This window comes from Pteropus vampyrus, unplaced genomic scaffold (assembly GCF_000151845.1).
Source record: "Pteropus vampyrus isolate Shadow unplaced genomic scaffold, Pvam_2.0 Scaffold141, whole genome shotgun sequence".
Classification (NCBI taxonomy): Eukaryota; Metazoa; Chordata; class Mammalia; order Chiroptera; family Pteropodidae; genus Pteropus; species Pteropus vampyrus.
In genome coordinates this window covers 3,255,478-3,274,920 of record NW_011888922.1, presented here as the reverse complement: position 1 = coordinate 3,274,920, position 19,443 = coordinate 3,255,478, and the positions used below count along the sequence as shown (strand labels likewise).

General features: G+C 36.2%; 1 protein-coding gene across 16 annotated transcripts in view; it reads left to right on the top strand.

Annotated features, from left to right (window-relative positions):
• EMSY (EMSY, BRCA2 interacting transcriptional repressor) overlaps positions 1-16,789 on the top strand; it is an 80,630-nt gene extending 63,841 nt beyond the window's left edge. For 6 of the 16 annotated variants that reach the window (XM_023535570.1, XM_023535565.1, XM_023535563.1 and 3 more), the window contains 7 exons: positions 1,676-1,840; positions 3,560-3,715; positions 4,674-4,715; positions 6,904-7,103; positions 9,009-9,572; positions 10,541-11,041; positions 14,764-16,762. In XM_023535570.1, the coding sequence (XP_023391338.1) occupies positions 1,676-1,840; positions 3,560-3,715; positions 4,674-4,715; positions 6,904-7,103; positions 9,009-9,572; positions 10,541-11,041; positions 14,764-14,958 (1,823 nt within the window). In that variant the 3' untranslated portion in view covers positions 14,959-16,762. Of the gene's footprint in view, positions 1-1,675; positions 1,841-3,559; positions 3,716-4,673; positions 4,716-6,903; positions 7,104-9,008; positions 9,573-10,540; positions 11,042-14,763 lie in introns of all 16 variants that reach the window. The other 10 variants (XM_011368392.2, XM_011368390.2, XM_011368388.2 and 7 more) reach the window with 6 other exon arrangements.
• Positions 16,790-19,443: the final 2,654 nt, after the last annotated feature.

Genomic DNA, 19,443 nt, shown 5'->3' with positions numbered 1-19,443 from the left:
ATCATCAGTGGAATTTCTTAAATTTGAGAACTTAGGTTATATAAAAAGAATGATTCCCTAATATAATCAGTTCTCATGTTTAAATTCTATATCTACTTAGAATGAGTAAAGAAAAATTATTATATGCTTTACATGGCATTTGGTAAACAGACCTAGTGTCCTTCAATCTTCTAAATTTGGAGGGAAGTTTAAGGGAAATTATATATTTCTCATGTGGCATATATTCTGCCCAGTGATTTTTTTTTTTGGTGGGTGGAGGAAGCATACATTTTTTTTAATGGTAATTAAAATTCTAGATCTATTGTATATTGATTTTGTTTTCTTTAGGAAGACTTTTTTTTTTTTTTCCTGTTTGTTTTTAAAGAGTTCCTTTTGCTCTAACCTTTTTGGACAGCTTTATGGTTTTCAAAAATATAATGTTCATAGAAAGTTGAATGTATTCTACTTTGGAGGACTATATGATTTCATTCTTCTTTGGTGCTTTCACTGACCATTCCAATTCAAAGCAGTCTTTTTCTTTCTGTATATTTATCTTATTTACCCTAATCATTTGATTTTACCTCAAAATATAAAGCTTATATGGATATATTTTGTCTCCTCCCTTATAATCTAAATTTGGGAGTAGAAGTCATGCCTTTGTATATCCTACATAATATTATGTGTGGCATCTTAGACAAAGGAGTTTAGGAACTTAACAATAGTCTAGTCCAACCTGCTTATTCTGTAGATGGAAAACTCAGTAAATTATTTGTTCCTTGATTTGATGCACATTTAGTGTTTACATGCATATCTCTATAGCACAAATATAATAAACCTTGAATTAGGGTTGTAATTTATTTTGAAACTAACAAGAAGTCTTAGAATTGAGGACTTTCAGGCCACCACTGCCATCACCACCACAATACTAACATTTCTGTTGTCCTTCATAGTTTATAAAGCCATTCTACATATATCATTTCATTATATCCTCAGAAATTCCATGAGGTAGAGAGGTGATTTTATTGTTGCCATTTTAGAAATAATGATACTAATACCCAAAGAATCAACTTGCTAATAATTAATAGAGCTAGGGTTGTAACCTAAGACTTTGAACTCCAAATGTTATACGTGTTCTGTTATATCATGCTGCTTCTAGATCATCTATCCATTCTTATTGTTGGTGGGCAGGATTTCCATACAGTAATTCAGTCATCCAATTAGTGTTGACTGAATGCTGAGGTTGTAATACAGAATACATTTTTAGGTGCATTGGGGAAAATAAGATTCCTACAGCATTTTGTTCTTACTCTACACAAACATGCACCTACCTACACAAATGCACACCAATTTATTACAGCAGTTATCACATTGAATTGTAATTTGTCTTTTTACATGTCTGTCTCCCCAACCAGATTGTATGCTTCTCGAGTATCTTCTGATTATTCTGTCAGCACCTTTTTGTCCTCAATGCCAAAAATAGACTCTGGCACATAAGTGCCCAGTTTGTTGAATGAATGAATGAATGAATGAATACGGACATGAAAGATATTATGCCCTCTGGGGGCTTACAGTCTTCTTGGGGAGATAAAGCATGAAGTTTACAATAAATACAAAGATTTAAAAAAAAAAACAAATTGATTTTTTTAAGAGAAACTTTGTTTATAGGGTTTGTTTTTTTTTAACTAATATAAAACAGATTCCCAGCCTGTAGTTCATGTAATTGCTTCCCGGCGTCAGGATTGGTCAGAACATGAGATTGCAATGGAGACTAGCCCCACCATAATTTATCAGGATGTATCCAGTGAATCACAATCAGCTACTTCAACAATCAAAGCTCTGTTAGAACTCCAACAGACAACAGGTATGAATTCACATGCTCAACTGAATGAAGCATGTTATCTCTAGAGATGGGTTGTGCTAAAATACTACCACTGTTATATTTTCTTTGTTATTATTTGAGCACATTTCCCCCCTCTGGACTTGTCTATAATTTTTGGTGTAGTCTATTTACTTGTCAGTCATTAAGATGTGCACAGGAGTACTAAAGGTTAGATATAGTAGGTAGAAAGAAAAAAAATGGAAGAGCTCTTTCTTCTCTGTTTCCTGCTTAAAATGGACAGTCCTCTTGCCTCTTGTCACCAGAAAGGAGTAGATCTGTCACTTCTAAGCAGAAGAATAGATGAAGCACAGTTGACAGTTCTATTCAAGAATAATAGGAGGCAGATTGAAGGCTCCCTGCCATCCTCCTTGATATTGGTGGGGCAGTTTAATGATCATAAAACACCATGAATGGCCCTTCCTTCTAATTTGTTTTAATTTTATCTTCATATTTCTTTGTATAATTTAACCACTTGAGCTCCATGCAAAGCTATCCTCATATAACAAGATCCTATCAGTATTTCTAGTTACTAAATATCTTCAATGAACTCTGGGAAAAACCTATGTTATAAATACTGACTTTTCTGTTATAATAGTTCAGATATTGTCAGAGTATTTAAGGGACCTTAGTGATGATCTCATCCAACCCTTTCATTTTATGGATAAGTAAACTGAGATGTAGAGTCAATACCCAATTGGTTAGTGGCAGAGTGAGACTTCACATCTTTTGATTCCTTGTTCATTATGTTTGCTACTTGTGGGGTAACTTTTATATTGTTTTGGTTTGGTTTTGCTTTCTTTGTTTAAATGATTATTTTAACTTTTTCACATTATATGCTTTGTGGGAATAATCTGAGTGATCATTCAGCGGACTTAATTACTGGTTACTGTTTGTTGTAACATCCACTCTACACTACCCAAAGAATACTAGCATTTAAGTTTTTTGTTAACCTTTCTATATATTGGTGTTATTTTTGGCCTTAATCATTTCCTCAGCTCCTTGTTTTTGACATATTCAGCCATTTCCATTAATGCATTATAGAGGGTAGAAACTAAACAAGTAGATTTTATAGAAAAAGTGATAAGATAGAAAAGTAAATCTATCCACAGAAACCATTCTTGACTCCAGTCTATTCCATAAGATATTTTTGCAGGAACAGAGAGGCCATTTTTTCCTAACACTGAAAATTTTTATTTTTTAAGAGATATCAAAAATATTGTAATATTTCTTTAGAGATTATTTCATATTTTTAATAGATTAAATTAAACTGATCGCTGTGTTGTGCTATTCCGGGTAGGTGTGCCTGAGAGCAAATCATGCTTTGTACTGTTTATTCACCCTTTGTTTTCAGGTTGGAGAACTCAAGTATACCAGGGAGTACCTTAAAAAAGGGCAGAGGAAATGTTCTAAGCGGGATGGGTATAAGGCAAACAGACCCAATTGTCTGGCTTAGTGATAATAGGATGGGATTATACTCTGATCACATATGAGTCCTTCTTACTAGGCTGCTGGGTATGGTTGCACAAGTTTGGGACTCTATAGCCATATATAGCAGTCTGCTTTTTTCTTTTCAACTCACTGTCTCTGTAGTCACTGCCAGTGTGTCACCCCAGAGGTCTGGTTTATTATTCCCATGGACAACTCTGGTTTTGGTACTTGTTTGTAATAAAGGTTAACTTTTCCCCTGACTTTTTTACACAGTAAAGGAAAAATTGGAATCTAAACCAAGACAACCCACTATTGACTTGAGTCAGATGGCAGTGCCTATTCAGATGACCCAGGAAAAGAGACATTCTCCTGAGAGTCCATCAATTGCTGTGGTAGAGTCAGAACTAGTTGCTGAATACATCACTACTGGTAGGTGTCCTCTTAAAAAGTAGTATTAAGGTAGGAGGGCTACCTTTCTGGATTATTGGGATGGTTGCTTGGGGGAGAATATATTTTTTACATTTTTAGATCTTTTCCAGTTTGCTCTAAGAGCAAATTCACATTGTCCTTGGGATCTACTCTGTCTTTAATGATTAGGGGGGAAATCAGTAGGTTGTTACAAAATTTGCAGGTTGGCCATAAATAATATCTGTGCACATAGGGCAACATTTATACAGAGAGGATAAAATATCATTTATCTAAATATAATTTTGTGCATCTGAATTTTTTAGTTTTGGGAATGGGGAGGTGGGTCAAGGGAGAAAGAAGGTATAAAAATCTAACCATTTTTTAATGTAAAGAGAAAAACGTGAAAACTTTAAATTCTTGTGAATACTTAGGAGTTCTGGTGGAAAGCGAATTAGGTATTTGTTTAAAATGTGGTCTGGCAGCAAAACACTAATGACATTTTTGGATGGCATATATAGAGAAGTGGAGCAGGAAGGATAATAGATTCTCTCATTTTCTGGTGAGACCACACCTGGAATACTGCTTTCTGTTTTGGACACTTCATTACTTCAAGGTTTGAAATAGTTCAGAGAGTAGTAATGTGAATAATTATGGGTTAGGAGAGATGACTTATGAGTCAATATGTAAAGAACACCTTCTTAAGTATTCTTGAGCAGTGATTATAGAAAACATAAAGATTTGAAGGATGTAAATATCCAAGCAGAAAAGAAATTCTTTGGCATCATTTTAGGAGATAGTAAGACTAATTGCCAAAAAGGGAAAATCCATTTTGCATCATTTTCTAGGGATATTTGGCAGAAAGTTAAATAAAGCAGAGGGCAGTATACTGCGGAAATCAGTATTAACCTCTGGGGATAGACTAGATTATCATAAATAGATGAAAAGATCTATGATTTCTTCCCTTACTTATCCTTTTCAGAACGCACTGATGAGGGGACAGAGGTTGCTTTTCCCCTTCTAGGTAAGTGGTGTGCATCCATTTGTAGTATAATCAAAGGTAAAAGATGATTGTTTTGGGGGGAACCACGTAAATGGATGCGCTCTACTCCGATCTGGTAGAGGAAAGGGAAGCTCCACTCAGTGAAAGAAAGGGAGAGAAATTTTCCTTTTGCAGAATAGTGGGATTCTTTCTCAGAAATGAGCAGTTTGACATTGGAAAAAATAAGAGTTATTTAAAGAAATAAGTGACGTTTATGGTATTTATATGACTCAGTTAAGGTCACTTTAGCTGTTTTTCACTGTGACTATCTTCTGTAATCTCCCATCATATCCTCAGTCCTTGGAGCATTTTCTTTGCCTTCAAAGCCAACTTCCTGGCCACAGCCTCTTAGTATTATCCTGCAGTGGGTATTAGTTTTCTCTAACTTTCCTGTACTCTGGGGAAGAGTATCTTGAATGAGGATTATTTCATTTCTTAATTTAAAAAAATTTAATAATTATGAAGACTAGTATGGACAGCAGAAATGTTCCATATAATCTGATAATTTCATCGGAAATTATCTTTATTTTTCAGATGTCATTCATTTCTGATGATGCTTCCATTAATAAAAACTTTGTTGATTTGCTTATTTTTAATATTAGTATGATTTGGTTTTTTTCTCCTATTCACTCATGTCATAAATTATTTCAGTAGTTGATATAAAGCCTAACTCCCTTTTTTCCAGTTTGGTTGAGCACATACAGAAGATTTTATTAACTCATGTAATTTAAAATGTACATGTAAAGCATATTGTGAAATACAGTAAGATACTACAGTATATTTATAAAAGAATATTGGTGATGCTGCCTATAATCTCTTATATCACATGTAGGCATATATATAGCAACAATAGAAAAACTGTATTTGTGAATATAGATAGAATGTGTTATAGGAATAAATAAAGTTTGTTTATATTTCACTGGATAGTTTTAAAGTTCTGTACTTAAAACATATAAATGGCACTTTTACATTTATTTCTTGAGTGGTCATCTTATCCTTAGATACCCCACTCATTACTTTTCTAAGTATGGAACCACTACTGCTTGAAATTGTAGATCAAGATACATGAGCATTAGAATCATGGATTATAGAGAGAGTTTTGATATTCTCAAAATCCTTAGCTAATTTTACAGATTTTTTTAGTCTATCTCTGATTCAAAAAGTTGGTTTTCCAGTAACCGTAAGCATTTTTAAAGTTCGTAGAACTTTAAAGTTCGTAGAAGTAGTGAATGTTTACACTGTTTAAAATGTCAAAATTGAGGCTGGTAAAAGATGATTGATTGGCATCAATGTAGATGTATAGTTTAGTCCATGGGACCTTTGTAGCAAGAGAATAAGAAATGGAGTTATTTCAGTCTTTACTCTTAACCCATTTATGTCATATGACCTAAATTTGAGAAGACGAGAGGACACTGATTTTTCTATTATTTTGTTAACTTTATATTTTAGTACTTGACAATTTAAGGACCATTTTCAACCTATTACTTTATTTGGTTCTCTTCTAGGTAGAAACAGAAGTTATTATCACATTAAAAAATAAAAATCAAACAAGGAAAACAAAACCTCTAACTTTTAGAGTTTAAAATTTACATAGCTGGTTGCTGGCAGAGTGTGACAATCCAGTTGTGACTCTTGGTCCAGTTCTCTTTCTGCAGTATCATCTTGACCTTTTATAGCTTTAGGAACTCTACGGCTGCAAGACAGTGGCACTTCATAGAAAGGAGGGGACGCTTCTGGGTTTTGTATTGCATTTGGAACTGGGACCAAGAGATTAAAGAACACTTGTATTGTTTTTACTGTCCTTAAAGATATTAGTCTGGGAATGAATTATAGAAACCGATTATTGTTTGTTACCCTAGTGGGGTAAAAGTCATTGTTGAAAGTGAGTACAACTCACAGGAGGATGTAACTTTAAGGGATTTGTTCCTCCTTTGTGATAATAGTTTTCACAGTGCTTCCACATACATTTCTCATCTCATCCTTATAATAGCTCTGTTATTCCCATTTTACAGATGAGGACACAGAGTCTCAGAGAAGATAAGTGACTTTCTCAGAGTCACACAGCTCATAGATTGGCAGACTCTGATTATCTGCCTCCTAGTTCACAGTACCACACTTTCTCTGTGATGCAGTCTCACAGACATTTGTTTAAAATGACTACTGGTTACAGATGCTGTGGTGATTTCTGGAGAAATATCATCACCTCCTCTATTTTCAGTCAGCCATCGCTCCCAGCCCCAACAGCCCTCCCAGCCCCAGCGGACCCTGCTCCAGCATGTGGCTCAGTCACAGACCGCAACACAGACTTCAGTGGTGGTGAAGTCCATCCCGGCATCGTCCCCTGGAGCAATCACCCACATTATGCAGCAGGTTGTATCTCTTCTTTTTCTTCCTGCCTTCTGTAACTGCCTTTTTCCTAAAGTAAGGTTCAGTTTCATCTCTTAGAAGAGGAGAAATAACTGAATTGAGGAGTTTTTATAGTTTTTTCATCTGTGAGGAGTAAATAGAGGAAATGAATTTGAGAGTCTTAACAAATGAAAGTAATTAAGAAATGGTATTCTTGGATCTTCTGTGAACTCAACATTTTAAAATGGTGGGACTCTAGATGAATCTATGATATTGGAAGTGGTCACTATTTATATATTTTTTGAAGAATTTATCACTGAGGTAAGATTTCCAAATGAAATAGAAGTTGGCTTGTCTTGCTGTTTGTTGCTGAGTTTTTTTGTTTGTTTTACTTTTTGCTTTTCTGATGCATCTTCATGGGAACATTATGAATAAGTAGGTAATAAATATTTGACTTTTTTTTTTTTTTTTACTATATGTAACCAGTTGAGGAAAAGACTCAAAAGTAAGAATGAATTAATGTAGAACAGCAAATCTGGTACCAAGGATAATGAGGAAAAGGAAACATGTCGATAAGTTGATTTTGTGTCAGATACTATGCTTTGAGCTTTAAATACATTCACTTGTTTATTTCTCACAGTGATCCTGTAAGGTGGGTGTATTATTCCTCTTATAAATGAAGAAACTCACGCTCACAGAATTTAAGGAACTTGTCCTAGATGACAGCCAGGATTTAAACCCAAAGCAGCCTGCCTTCATTACAAAGTGATATCACAGATATCAGATTTGTGTATGTTTTATCATTAATATTCACATAAATCACGATCATTTGAAAGATAGGCAAACTACCTGAAAGACAATGAAGAAATTGTCGAATTAAAAACCTGTATGTGTAAATTCATTATGAAATAGGGAGGAGTTTTAATTGAATCTCAAAGTTTTAAAGTTGGAGGTGTAGCATATGACAAGGTAGCAGGAAGGATGGGGTTAGGGTGGATCTTGGGTCACTGAGGGAAGCCAGATGGCCAGAGGTTTTGCTGGGTGTCATATCTCAACCTGGAGGTTGGCCCTCTTCTGGCTGGTCCTGACATTGACCTTTCTCAGGACACCAAGAGAGATCAGATAGGCTGGCCCTAACCATGTCACTCAAGATCAATGCCTCCTCATATTGTTATAATCAACACAAGACAGTCTCCCTTTGCACTGACAGGAGCGCTCTTGTCCCCTCCCCATGTCCCTTCTCTCTGGAAGCTTGGTCTCTGGGAAGCTCTTGCCTGGTGGGCCTGGAATCTGAGCAAAGGATTGAGGAGGGCTAGTGCAGAGGATTGTTGATGCAGACCTTCGTGAAGCCTGATGAACCACCTCCACTTACAGCAGAGAGGCCCTCTGTGGGGACTGGGATGGGCACATCCCTCAGACAACAATTCCTACCTTCTTGACAGTGTTGGACATGCACGTGGCCAAAGTGGGCTTCTCTGAACCTTGGCTTTTCTCTGGACACCTCGCTCCTGGTTGCCGCATCTTTCTTTGGACGGTTAACATATGTGATGACCAGGCTGGAGGGCTGTTTCTTGAGCCAGAGAGACTTTGCTGCTTCTTGTCTGGGGCTGTTCTTGCAGAGTAACCTAATTCCTCTTATCTATAAGTTAATTCCTCTTATCTATAAATTGTGGGCCTTCTAGGACTTTCTTTACAGAAGTGAGTAGACCACTTTTTATGGTACTTAATGTTTGAGAGTTGAAATTACAAGAGTCTCAATTTAAAGTCCCCTTTAGATTTAGAAACCTTGAGGTTTCTTGGTCTTTTTAGGCTCTTCCTCCTGAAAAATTTGGCATGAATCTCATAATCACATTTTTTTGAGTTTGAGGAGAATTAAACAATGTAGCTGTTTTTCTTATTTCATTCTTACTTTGTGCCTTTTTTACTTAGGCTTTAAGCAGTCATACTGCTTTTACCAAACACAGCGAGGAACTTGGAACTGAGGAGGGCGAGGTTGAAGAAATGGACACTTTAGACCCTCAGACAGGTCTGTTTTACCGATCTGCCCTGACTCAGTCACAGTCAGCTAAACAGCAGAAACTTAGCCAGCCCCAGCTGGAACAGACTCAGTTGCAAGTGAAAACTCTGCAGTGCTTCCAGACCAAACAGAAGCAGACCATCCACCTGCAGGCAGACCAGCTCCAGCACAAACTCCCGCAAATGCCCCAACTTTCCATCAGGCATCAAAAGCTCACCCCTCTCCAGCAAGAACAAGCACAGCCCAAGCCAGATGTACAGCACACACAGCATCCCATGGTGGCCAAAGACAGGCAGCTTCCTACCTTAATGGCACAGCCCCCGCAAACTGTAGTACAGGTGCTTGCAGTGAAAACCACACAGCAGCTACCTAAACTGCAGCAGGCTCCGAACCAACCAAAAATCTACGTGCAACCCCAAACCCCCCAGAGCCAAATGCCGCACCCAGCCTCGTCAGAGAAACAGCCGGCAAGCCAGGTAACGGATTATTGATAGCATGCAAAGTTAAACTTCTCTGTCACGGAAAAAGTGAGACCATCACGACCCTATTGTGATTAGCAGTGCTTTCTCCTGACAAGAGGAAATTCAAAAGCCTCATTATGCTGGTGTTGATTTACCCTATCAGAAGGTTGACATTAGGAAAGAAATATACACATTAATATAGGAAGGAAAAAAACATAGCACTCAGAGCTTGATTTTCCAAGCAGGTTTTAATGAAATTACTTCAGCATTAATCAACAGTGCATAGAAGCAGTATCCCTAAATTATTTTTATTTTTTAGATATAAAATATTTATTTCATGCCTGTAAACTCTTATTCTGTGGCAATAATGCTAAGTAAACTACACTCTTTTAAGAAGCTTCATTGAATGTCTTTGTAGTTTATATCATCACCATCTAGTTAATAAATTATTTTTTAGATTTATTTGCTAGACTGCAGAGGAATTATCTGTGGATATTCAAAAGAAAAATTATATTAGGGAAAATCAGTAGCTGTGTAGTAACGTGTGTATGTGCATATTATAAATACATATATATAGAATTTGTTTGTATAAATGTATTTTAAAGCGAAAGATTTTTTTTAAAAATCCCTACTTTTTATTTTAAAAAGCTGAAAATTATATGAAATAATTTGAGACAGGTTGAAGGTATACTATATGGGAATATAAATCTCAAAGGAAAATAAGACTGTTGTGACTTTTTTTTCCTTTACTTTTATGAGCCTTGGCTGGCTAAACAAAGGTTCTTTCAACCCCTGCTCTTTCCCTAGGTACCTTAAAAGTAACCAGATACTTTCCCATCCAGCCCTCTAATCAAAACACCAAGCTTCGAAATGTCTTCCTAGTATACCACACTAGTGTTTCTTTCGCCGTATTGTCTGGGGTATTTGATAGGTTTTCTCAAAGAGATGTAGCTGTAACACACACAACCCCAATTTGTTTTCAGGTGGAGCAGCCAATTATAACCCAAGGATCCTCTGTTACAAAGATAACTTTTGAGGGGCGCCAGCCACCCACAGTTACAAAGATAACTGGTGGCAGTTCTGTGCCTAAGCTGACATCACCAGTTACAAGCATATCTCCCATTCAGGCCTCTGAGAAGACAGCAGTGTCAGACATTTTGAAAATGTCTCTGATGGAAGCTCAGATTGATACAAATGTAGAGCATATGGTAGTGGATCCCCCAAAGAAGGCTCTTGCCACTAGTATGCTCACTGGTGAAGCAGGATCATTACCTTCCACCCACGTGGTGGTGGCAGGGATGGCGAATTCCACTCCCCAGCAACAGAAATGTAGAGAGTCCTGTTCAAGTCCATCTGCTGTTGGCCCTCCCCTAACAACAAGGAAAATCGATGCACCAGGAGTGCCTACGACAGGCCAGTTCATGCGTATTCAGAATGTAGGCCAAAAGAAAGCTGAAGAGAGCCCAGCAGAAATTATCATCCAGGTAAGAATCGAAAGGAACATGAGAAATACTGGGCATCTTGGGGGTGTTGAGTTTGGCATGTTTGGGGACGTCACAGGAAAAGTCAAGGCAAGATGCGAAAAAGAGATTGTCTTTCAGATGGCATTTGGCAATTTTGATTTAATACTTATGACAAATATACAATTTATATTTATTTTCTGGAAGTGAGTCCTAGAAAATTGATGGATATTCTCACACAGCACATTTTAGGAGCATAATCAAGGGCCCTGAGCCCATGTGTCAGCTTGATTTATAGATGAAAGCCACACTTTTTAGTGTTAATTCAGCAAATCACCTCTGAAGATCGGTAACTTCCTGGGGTCAAACTTCGGGCTCCCAAATCTTTGCTCAAACACTCCTGGATATAACTGGATTGTACTTCAGATTCAAGTACATTTCAGGAACCCTTTCCTTAGAAAAACAGTTCTTGATCTTGATCCAAATTTGTGGTTTTTAGGACAATAAAACCTTAATTAACTGAAATGTCTAGAGAAACATGTTGTGAGAGAATGTTTCTAAGTAATTTAATTTTATATCTAATTTGGGATTAACCATAAAGCTTTATTTTTTATTTCAATCATTGATATTGAAAAATCTTATTATGGTTACTCCTGCCTTGGTAAGTACAAGCTAGTGAACATAATGTCTCACATTCCTTTCATTCTAAAACTCATCTTTCATCATGCATAATAGATCAAGACTGAAGAATTAATTAGTCCAGACTAACCCTTAGAAGTTGGGTTTTATTTCCCTTTCTCCTTGCAGGATATCAGGCTGTTTTCTTGACAGTTGTCAATTTTTGATAAACTGAGATATGGTTTAGAAGGTATCAGAGCAGCACATTTTAGTTAATTGAGAATTTGGATTTATTGAAATGTGGATAGTCTAGGATTTACCATAGATTCACTGTCGTATCACTTGGAAGTTCTTGTGGTAGACTGTCCCTTTTCCATGCTACCAAGCTATGAGAGAATGCAAATTGATCAACATTAATCCAAACACAATATAATTGTGGGGGAGATGCTTAAAGGCAAATAGAACTGGCCATTGAATTATTAAAATACTTTGTTCTTCCTCCCTATAAAAGCGAATGTTAATTAAATAATTCTTGACAAAGGGATTTTCCCCCCCCTTTCACCTGAAGAGGTAGGGTATAGTAAAAAAGGAATAGTTTCTAGGCTTTGCCATTCACTGTGTAACTGTGGGCAAGTCTGTTTAACCTCATTGTGCCTTAGTTGTCTCAGTAAAACGGGAATAAGGAATGCCTACTTTATATGATGGATGTAAGTATTATACAAAATTGAAGCACCTAGCACAGTACCTGGCTCATAGCGATTGCCCAATAAATAAAATGGTAGCTATTACTATTTTTACTCACATTTATTGTAGCTCCTGGGGGCTTAAATTGGTATACTAGCTAGAAAATAATTTTGGATAGCTTATTTGGAAATTATTTTCTGTACTTTATGAACAGATGAAAATATAATTTGTTTTATGTATCAAGGATAATATCCAATGAATAATTTTTCTACAAAACATTCAGCTAACGTTTAGCATATATCATGTTTTAGGTTGCCATGTCAGAGGGAAGAGCAGCATAGTGATTAAAAACCAAGCTTTGGAGTCAAAAATACCTAGATTTGAATCTCACTTGTACTCCTTACCAGCATTTTGGCTTTGAGCAACAGAGTTTACCTCTAACCCCAGTTTCATTATCTCTGAAATAGAAACAGTAACATTTGCTTCTTCACAGGGTTATTTTGAGGATTAGGTGAGAAGATGTATATAGAGCAGCTGATCAAGTGTCTGCCATAGTAATACTCAATAAAGGTAGCTATTATAATCATTATTAATATATCGTTAGAACATTTTCAGATCTTATTAGTTATACTTAGCTCTGACCTGAAGTATTTTTTGCTGATTCAGTAAAATACCTATGAGGAGTGAAGAAAGTCTGCAAAGTGCTTTGACTCCTTGAAAAATGTTCTATAAAAATTCAATATGTTTGGTATTAAATGCTTTGAATGAAAATATTGTTCTTTGTAGACAAATAATGTGTATTTCATTTATTTATTTGTTCATTCATTCCACATGTATTATTTAACCTGTGTGTTCCAGGCACTGTGCTAGGTGCTAAGGATAGAGTAGTAAACAAGTAGTGAACATATCTTCTATCCTGAAGGAGCCTATATTTGTGGAATTCATAAAATTTTAGAACTGCAAGGATCTCAGAGCATATCTTCTCTATCTTATTTTACACAAGATTAAACTAAAGCTCAGAGAAGTGAAGTGACTTATTCAGAGGTCCACAAGTCAGAGCTAGAGCTGAATAAAATTCCTGTCTCCTGACTCAGACTTTTTCACAGTGATCAGCTATATGAAACAAGAGAAACAAACAAAACACCACCCTAGAATCAATGCCTAGGCACCTTGTAATATTTTCTTGGTAGTATTAAAAGTAAATTTACATCTCCCCTCCAGTAGAAGGTTGTTTTGGTCAGGTATATTTGCAAAGTGCTGATATTCAACTTTGCTCTGGGGTTTTAATGTTAAAGATACATTATTCATTTGTCCAATGTTTATTGGGCATCTAATGTTTGCCAGGTCCTGTTCAAAGCTCTGGACCTCTAACAATGAGACCAGTAGTTAAGATCTGTGCTCTGGTCTATATTATCATGAAGCTTACATTCAAAGGGTAAGGGAAAAAATTAACAAACATGATAAATGCAATGAAGAAAATGTAAAAGAATGTAATAGAGGTAGAGGGCAGGGCCAACCCAGAACTCTGGTTTCATGGTCATAGAAGGAAGATTTATCAAAGTTTCTTACTCCAAGCATTTGAGCAAAAAGCGGTTGACAGGATGGAACTCGCCATTTGGAGGAAGAGTATTCTAGGAAAAGAGGAAGAACTAGTACAAGTGAGCTTGGCATAAAGCTGGAGCCATGGTAAGGAGTTCAATTTTATAGCAAGTACAATAGGAAACAATTGTAGAGTTTTAAGAAGGGTTATGATGTGTACTTAATACCTTTTTAAAAAATATATGTAATAAAGATGACAAAAATATGACAAGGTAGTATGGCCAAAATATAGTTATCCACTGTTATTTTTATTGTTAAAAAGACAGTTTTGTCCTCTCTATTCCTATTTTCAATAAAGATTGTTACGATGTGACCCAAACAGATAAAACTCCTTTTGAACTATCAAAGGGTTACTAAAGGGCTTTAAATACTATTTTGATATCAGCAAGTTAATCATTCATTTTACAGGTAATAACAAGCAAAATTACATTTAAAATTTGCTTAATGATCAAATGAAAATGTCTTTCAATATCTGTCTCTTAAATTAGGTGCAAACCACAGCCTCCTTTGTTAGATGAGGAGCTATCAAGGAGTGTAAAGATCACTGTGTTTTATAGGACTTGGATTTGAATCCTTACCTTAACCCTGAGCAACTGTGTAACCTCGATTAAATCACTTACCCTCTTAGTTTCCTCATTTGTAAAATGGGAATAATATTTTCCTCATCATGTTATTATGGGAGTTTAGTAGAATAGCATGTATGAAAGCACCTAGCACAGTGCCTAGCATGTAATAGTTGTCCAATAAATGTCAGAATCCTTTTTTTTCTTCTTTAGTGTCATTGGGAAAAACTTTCTGTTACCTTTTCTTACCATAAAACTTCTCTCCTATGTCTTCTCTTCCAGGCCATTCCCCAGTATGCTATTCCTTGTCACTCCAGCTCCAATGTGGTAGTAGAGCCCAGCGGGCTTCTTGAGCTAAACAACTTCACCAGTCAGCAGTTGGATGACGATGAGACAGCAATGGAGCAGGACATAGACAGTAGCACAGAGGATGGAACTGAGCCCAGCCCCTCTCAGAGTTCTGCTGAACGGTCCTAGTGTTTTGGACACAGGAGTGCACTTTAAAACCTACTTGGTTACCAAGCGTCCAGGGAAGCCCTTGTATTTTGATGTCTAAAGAAAGCACTTTGCCCATGCTTAGGCTGTAGACCCTGAAACAGTAGTGTTTCAACATGAATTGCTGCAGGAGCAGCATTTTAAAACAAGATTAAACTCACAGGGGAATGTACTTTTTTTAAGGAAAAAAAAAAGGAAAAAGGAAAAAAAAAAGAAAAAGATGCACATCTACAGTGACATAAGACCTAATATTCTTCCTCTGTTGGACCATGGCGATGGAAAAGTTTGTCTTGCAGTGGAAAGAGACTTTTCCTGGAAATGTTCCTCAACTGGTTTCTACTGAGCAAAACACCATTGAAAAAATGAGAATGTCAATAGTTTGTGTTTTGAAACGGTGTGTCAGGAAGTTTTTAAAAATCTTGTATGTTTTTGCAAATCCATGGGAGTGTTGAATTGGTTAACATTTTACATTTGCTCAGTTTAGTAGTTTATAAAATAACTAGAAAAATACTTTGAAGAATCCTTGTTAGATGGTGGAAATCATATCTCTAACCAGTGGGAAGTGCTTTTTGGATGGCTCGTACATTCTCACCAATTGTATGCTAATTTATTGTGTTATTTTTCCTTTGTGCTCTAGGCTGCACACTTGCCTTCTATTTATTTAAATGTAAACATTTCAAAGCAGGCCATATTCCTTCGGACAAATTTCCTGTAAACCAGGATTGCCTACCTATTCACCTCCTGCCCTTCCCCCTCCTTTAAGAAAACTTAGAGAAAATGTTTCATTGTGAAGCAGAGGAAAAAGAAACATTTTCTGGCCCAGAGGAAATGTTCAGTTATGTTCAGGAAAACAAATTATTCATATGATGCTATCTTTACATTGAAATTGCACATTCATGTTGGACTGAGACTTTGAAAAAAACTTTTACCTACTTTTGTTTAACCCCCTTTGAAATGTACGAAAAGTTCATTTACAGTTCTAAATGTAATATTTTTAAGTATTCTACCTTTTTAAGACACAGTTTGTTTAAGCAATATGTTTGGGTCTTGTGATCACTGTCTGTCACAAGTAGAGTGAGGGGTTAAGAGGGTGGGAGGGTAAGAGTCAGTTTTGACAAGTTGTGTCAAAGGAAACTTCATTTTTTTAAAAAATGTAAATAGAAAAGTTTTTAACGGTTTTATATAGATTTCACTATAAATAAGCATTTTAAGACTGACAAATGTTGAACTGTGCATACATATATATCAGCATAACTGCCCAATTTTTTGGTGCTGAAGTACTGTAAGTAGAATATGTCAACAGTCTCCTAACTTTTGCATCTATATCTGGAAGAAAAACTGTGATACTATGGTTAATAAATTCCCACTAGAGTGACACTGAAGATTTAAACACAGGCATTCATAAGATGCACTGATCTCTGGTAATTGTCATTATTGCTGTTAGGTGATAATGACTTACCCATAGATGGAGCTGTTGGATATTATTTTATTGTACAAATTCATGTTTAAAAGACTTTGTGACTGTTTCTAGTTAAGTAATTTTTTAACCTCTTGGGTCAGACTTCTTTGAAAATCTGATTACACTATGAACTCTCTCACCAAAAAAGATACTCATGCCAATATACATGTTAGATTTTACATACAATTTAGGGGTTCATGGGCCCCTCAGCCTATCCATGTATTCCAGGTTAAGCCCTCTGTTACGGTCAATCCATTACTTACAGTTGTAAGGTTTTATAAAATAAAATATCTTTTAAATATTTGTGGATCAGGTAACAAGAGCAAACTTGAATAAAATTATTATGTTCTATTTGTACATATTTTGGCAGCATAGCATACCTGTGTCCCTTTGAGAATTTAGCCTTAATGTGTTTCAGCATCCAGAATGGCAAATGAGACTTCCATAGTCTACATTTTTAAAATTAGTATATACATTAACATTATCAAATGAGCGATTTAATTTTTTTTCTTAAAGGCGTTAATTTCAAGGACAGCGTGAATTCTTTCATTGATTCAACAAATATTAAGCATATGCTATGTGCCAGGTACTATTCTAAGCACCAGGGGATACTGTAGTGAATAAACAAAATGTTACCCTTAAGGAGTTTACAAACAGGCTTCCTGCTGATGATGTGGATGCGAGGACTGAAGGAAGGAGGAAACAAGAATGACTCTTGGGTTTCTTGAGTAAGTGGATGGTGATACCATCGTGGATCTCCAGGTACCTTTTTACTTAAAGTATTAGCATTAGTATTTCATGTTTAAGTCTATTAATTAAATGTAATTTTAAGTCATCCCTGTTAAAGATATTCAGGATTATGATGCAAATGCCAAAAAAATTATTAAAATAACTAACAACTTTTAGGCAATGATGAGGGAAAATGCATTTGGTTTAAAGTAAACATTGATAATCGCAGATGCAGTTTATGGTGAACTTAGACAACTTAAAATTATTCGATATTCTCATGCCATACAGTTCACCCATTTAAAGTGTAGTTCAGCAGTTTTTAGTATAGTTGGGCCACTATCACTAATCAATTTTAGAATGTTTGCATAACTCCCAAAAGAAACCCTGTACCCCTCGACTGTCACCCCTGAAATTCCCACCTCCACCACCACCACCACCACCCCTGCCCTAGGCAACCACTAACTACTTTCTGTCTCTATGGATTTGCCTATTCTGGATATTTCGTATAAATGGAATCAAACAATATGTATAGTCATTGTGACTGGCTTCTTTTGCTTAGCATAGTGTTTTCAAGGTGCATCCATGTAATAGCTTGTATCAGTGCTCCATTCCTTTTTATGGCTCAGTAATATTCCATTGCATGGATATACCATCTTTATCCATTCATCAGTTGATGCACATTTGTGTTGTTGCCACTTTTTGGCAATTACAAATAATACTGCTGTGAAAATTTGTGTACAGTATATTTAGAAGTGCAATTGCTGGGTCATGCGAACAGTAGCTATGTTTAATGATTTGAGGAATTGCCAGACTTTCCCAAACAGCAACTGCACATTACATTCTTACCAGAAGTGTAGGAGAGTTCAGTTTCTCTACACCTAGCCAACACTTGCTATTTTCTTTTTAATTATAGCCATCCTAGTGTGTGAAGTTGTATTTCATGTGGTTCTGATTTACATTTCCCTGATGGCTAACGATAAGCATCTTTTCATTTGCTTATTGGCCAATCATATATTGTTGGAGAAATGTCTATTCAGGTCCTTTTCCTATTTTTCAGTTGAATTATTTTCTATTTTATTATTTAAATTGAGAACTTTTGAAGTACAGGCAGGAAATATTATGACTCTTAAGAATGGTAATTAATTCATCACCCTTAATATCTTAATCAGATACTAGTTCTTCCTCTCTAATGTAACAAATTATTTAACGTTCTTAAAACTGTATAGAGCTTTATAGTTGAAAATGCTTTCAAATACATTTCTATGTGAGGTGATTCTCTCAGTAGCCTGCTGGGATAGGAAACAGTACAAAGGAAACAGTGGTCAGATGGTCTGGATTTGAGTCCCAGGATCCTCTGTTTATTGATTATATGAATTTCAGCAAGTCACATTCCCCATATAATACAACCTGATTATTTCTGACACCATAGGTTTATTATGAAGATTAGATGAAATAATGCATGTAAAATGCCAGACACAGAGTTAGGTGCTCTATTTTTGAAGCCTAGTATTTATGCCACTCCCACATTTCAAATGATGTACCCAAACTCACAGATTAAATGCTGATAGGCATGCTGAGCCATGAGTTGCTGCTTTCTATAGAGGAGAGTGTTTCACCAAACAGGACTGTCCTTTGGAAGGGCAGATGAACTTGGCATTGGTCTATAACATCATCTCTGCCAGTCTTAGGTGCCTTCACACAGAAGAGCTCAATTCATGTTTGTTTTTTGAGTTCAGTTACGTGTCACAAATCCAAGATAAGAGGAAGTAGAGTGAAAAAGCACCAAATAAGCAAAGCCTTTCCAAGAAAGGGCAGTGAAAAAACAGTCTGCTGCCTCTGCTTGCAGGTTTATAAGCTTTTAAGTAAGTGAGACTTGATGACCTATATACTGAAAAAAGAAGAAACAATAGGATCAGATTTGTACTTGTGAGAAGACTTCCTTCTCTTCCCTCTTCCTTGCTCACACATACATACTGTAACAGAAAACACATGCTTGCTTAAAAAGGCAAGCCTGGGTTTGAACCCTGGCAAACCATATGAGCTTTGACAAGCTCTAAGAGACTTAAAACAGCAGAAGATAGAATGAATTATAATGCCTCATTATCTAATGCCCACTTTAAAAAAGAAGACTGATAAGCAGTCACCCCTCCAAATGGTTCTTTCTGGCATCTTGACTTCTCTTCCAACAAATAGTTACTGAGTACTTTCAATGTGCAGACGTTGGAGGTATAGTTGTCAACCAGGGGGGAAAGCCCCTACTCTAATGGAGCTTCGACCTA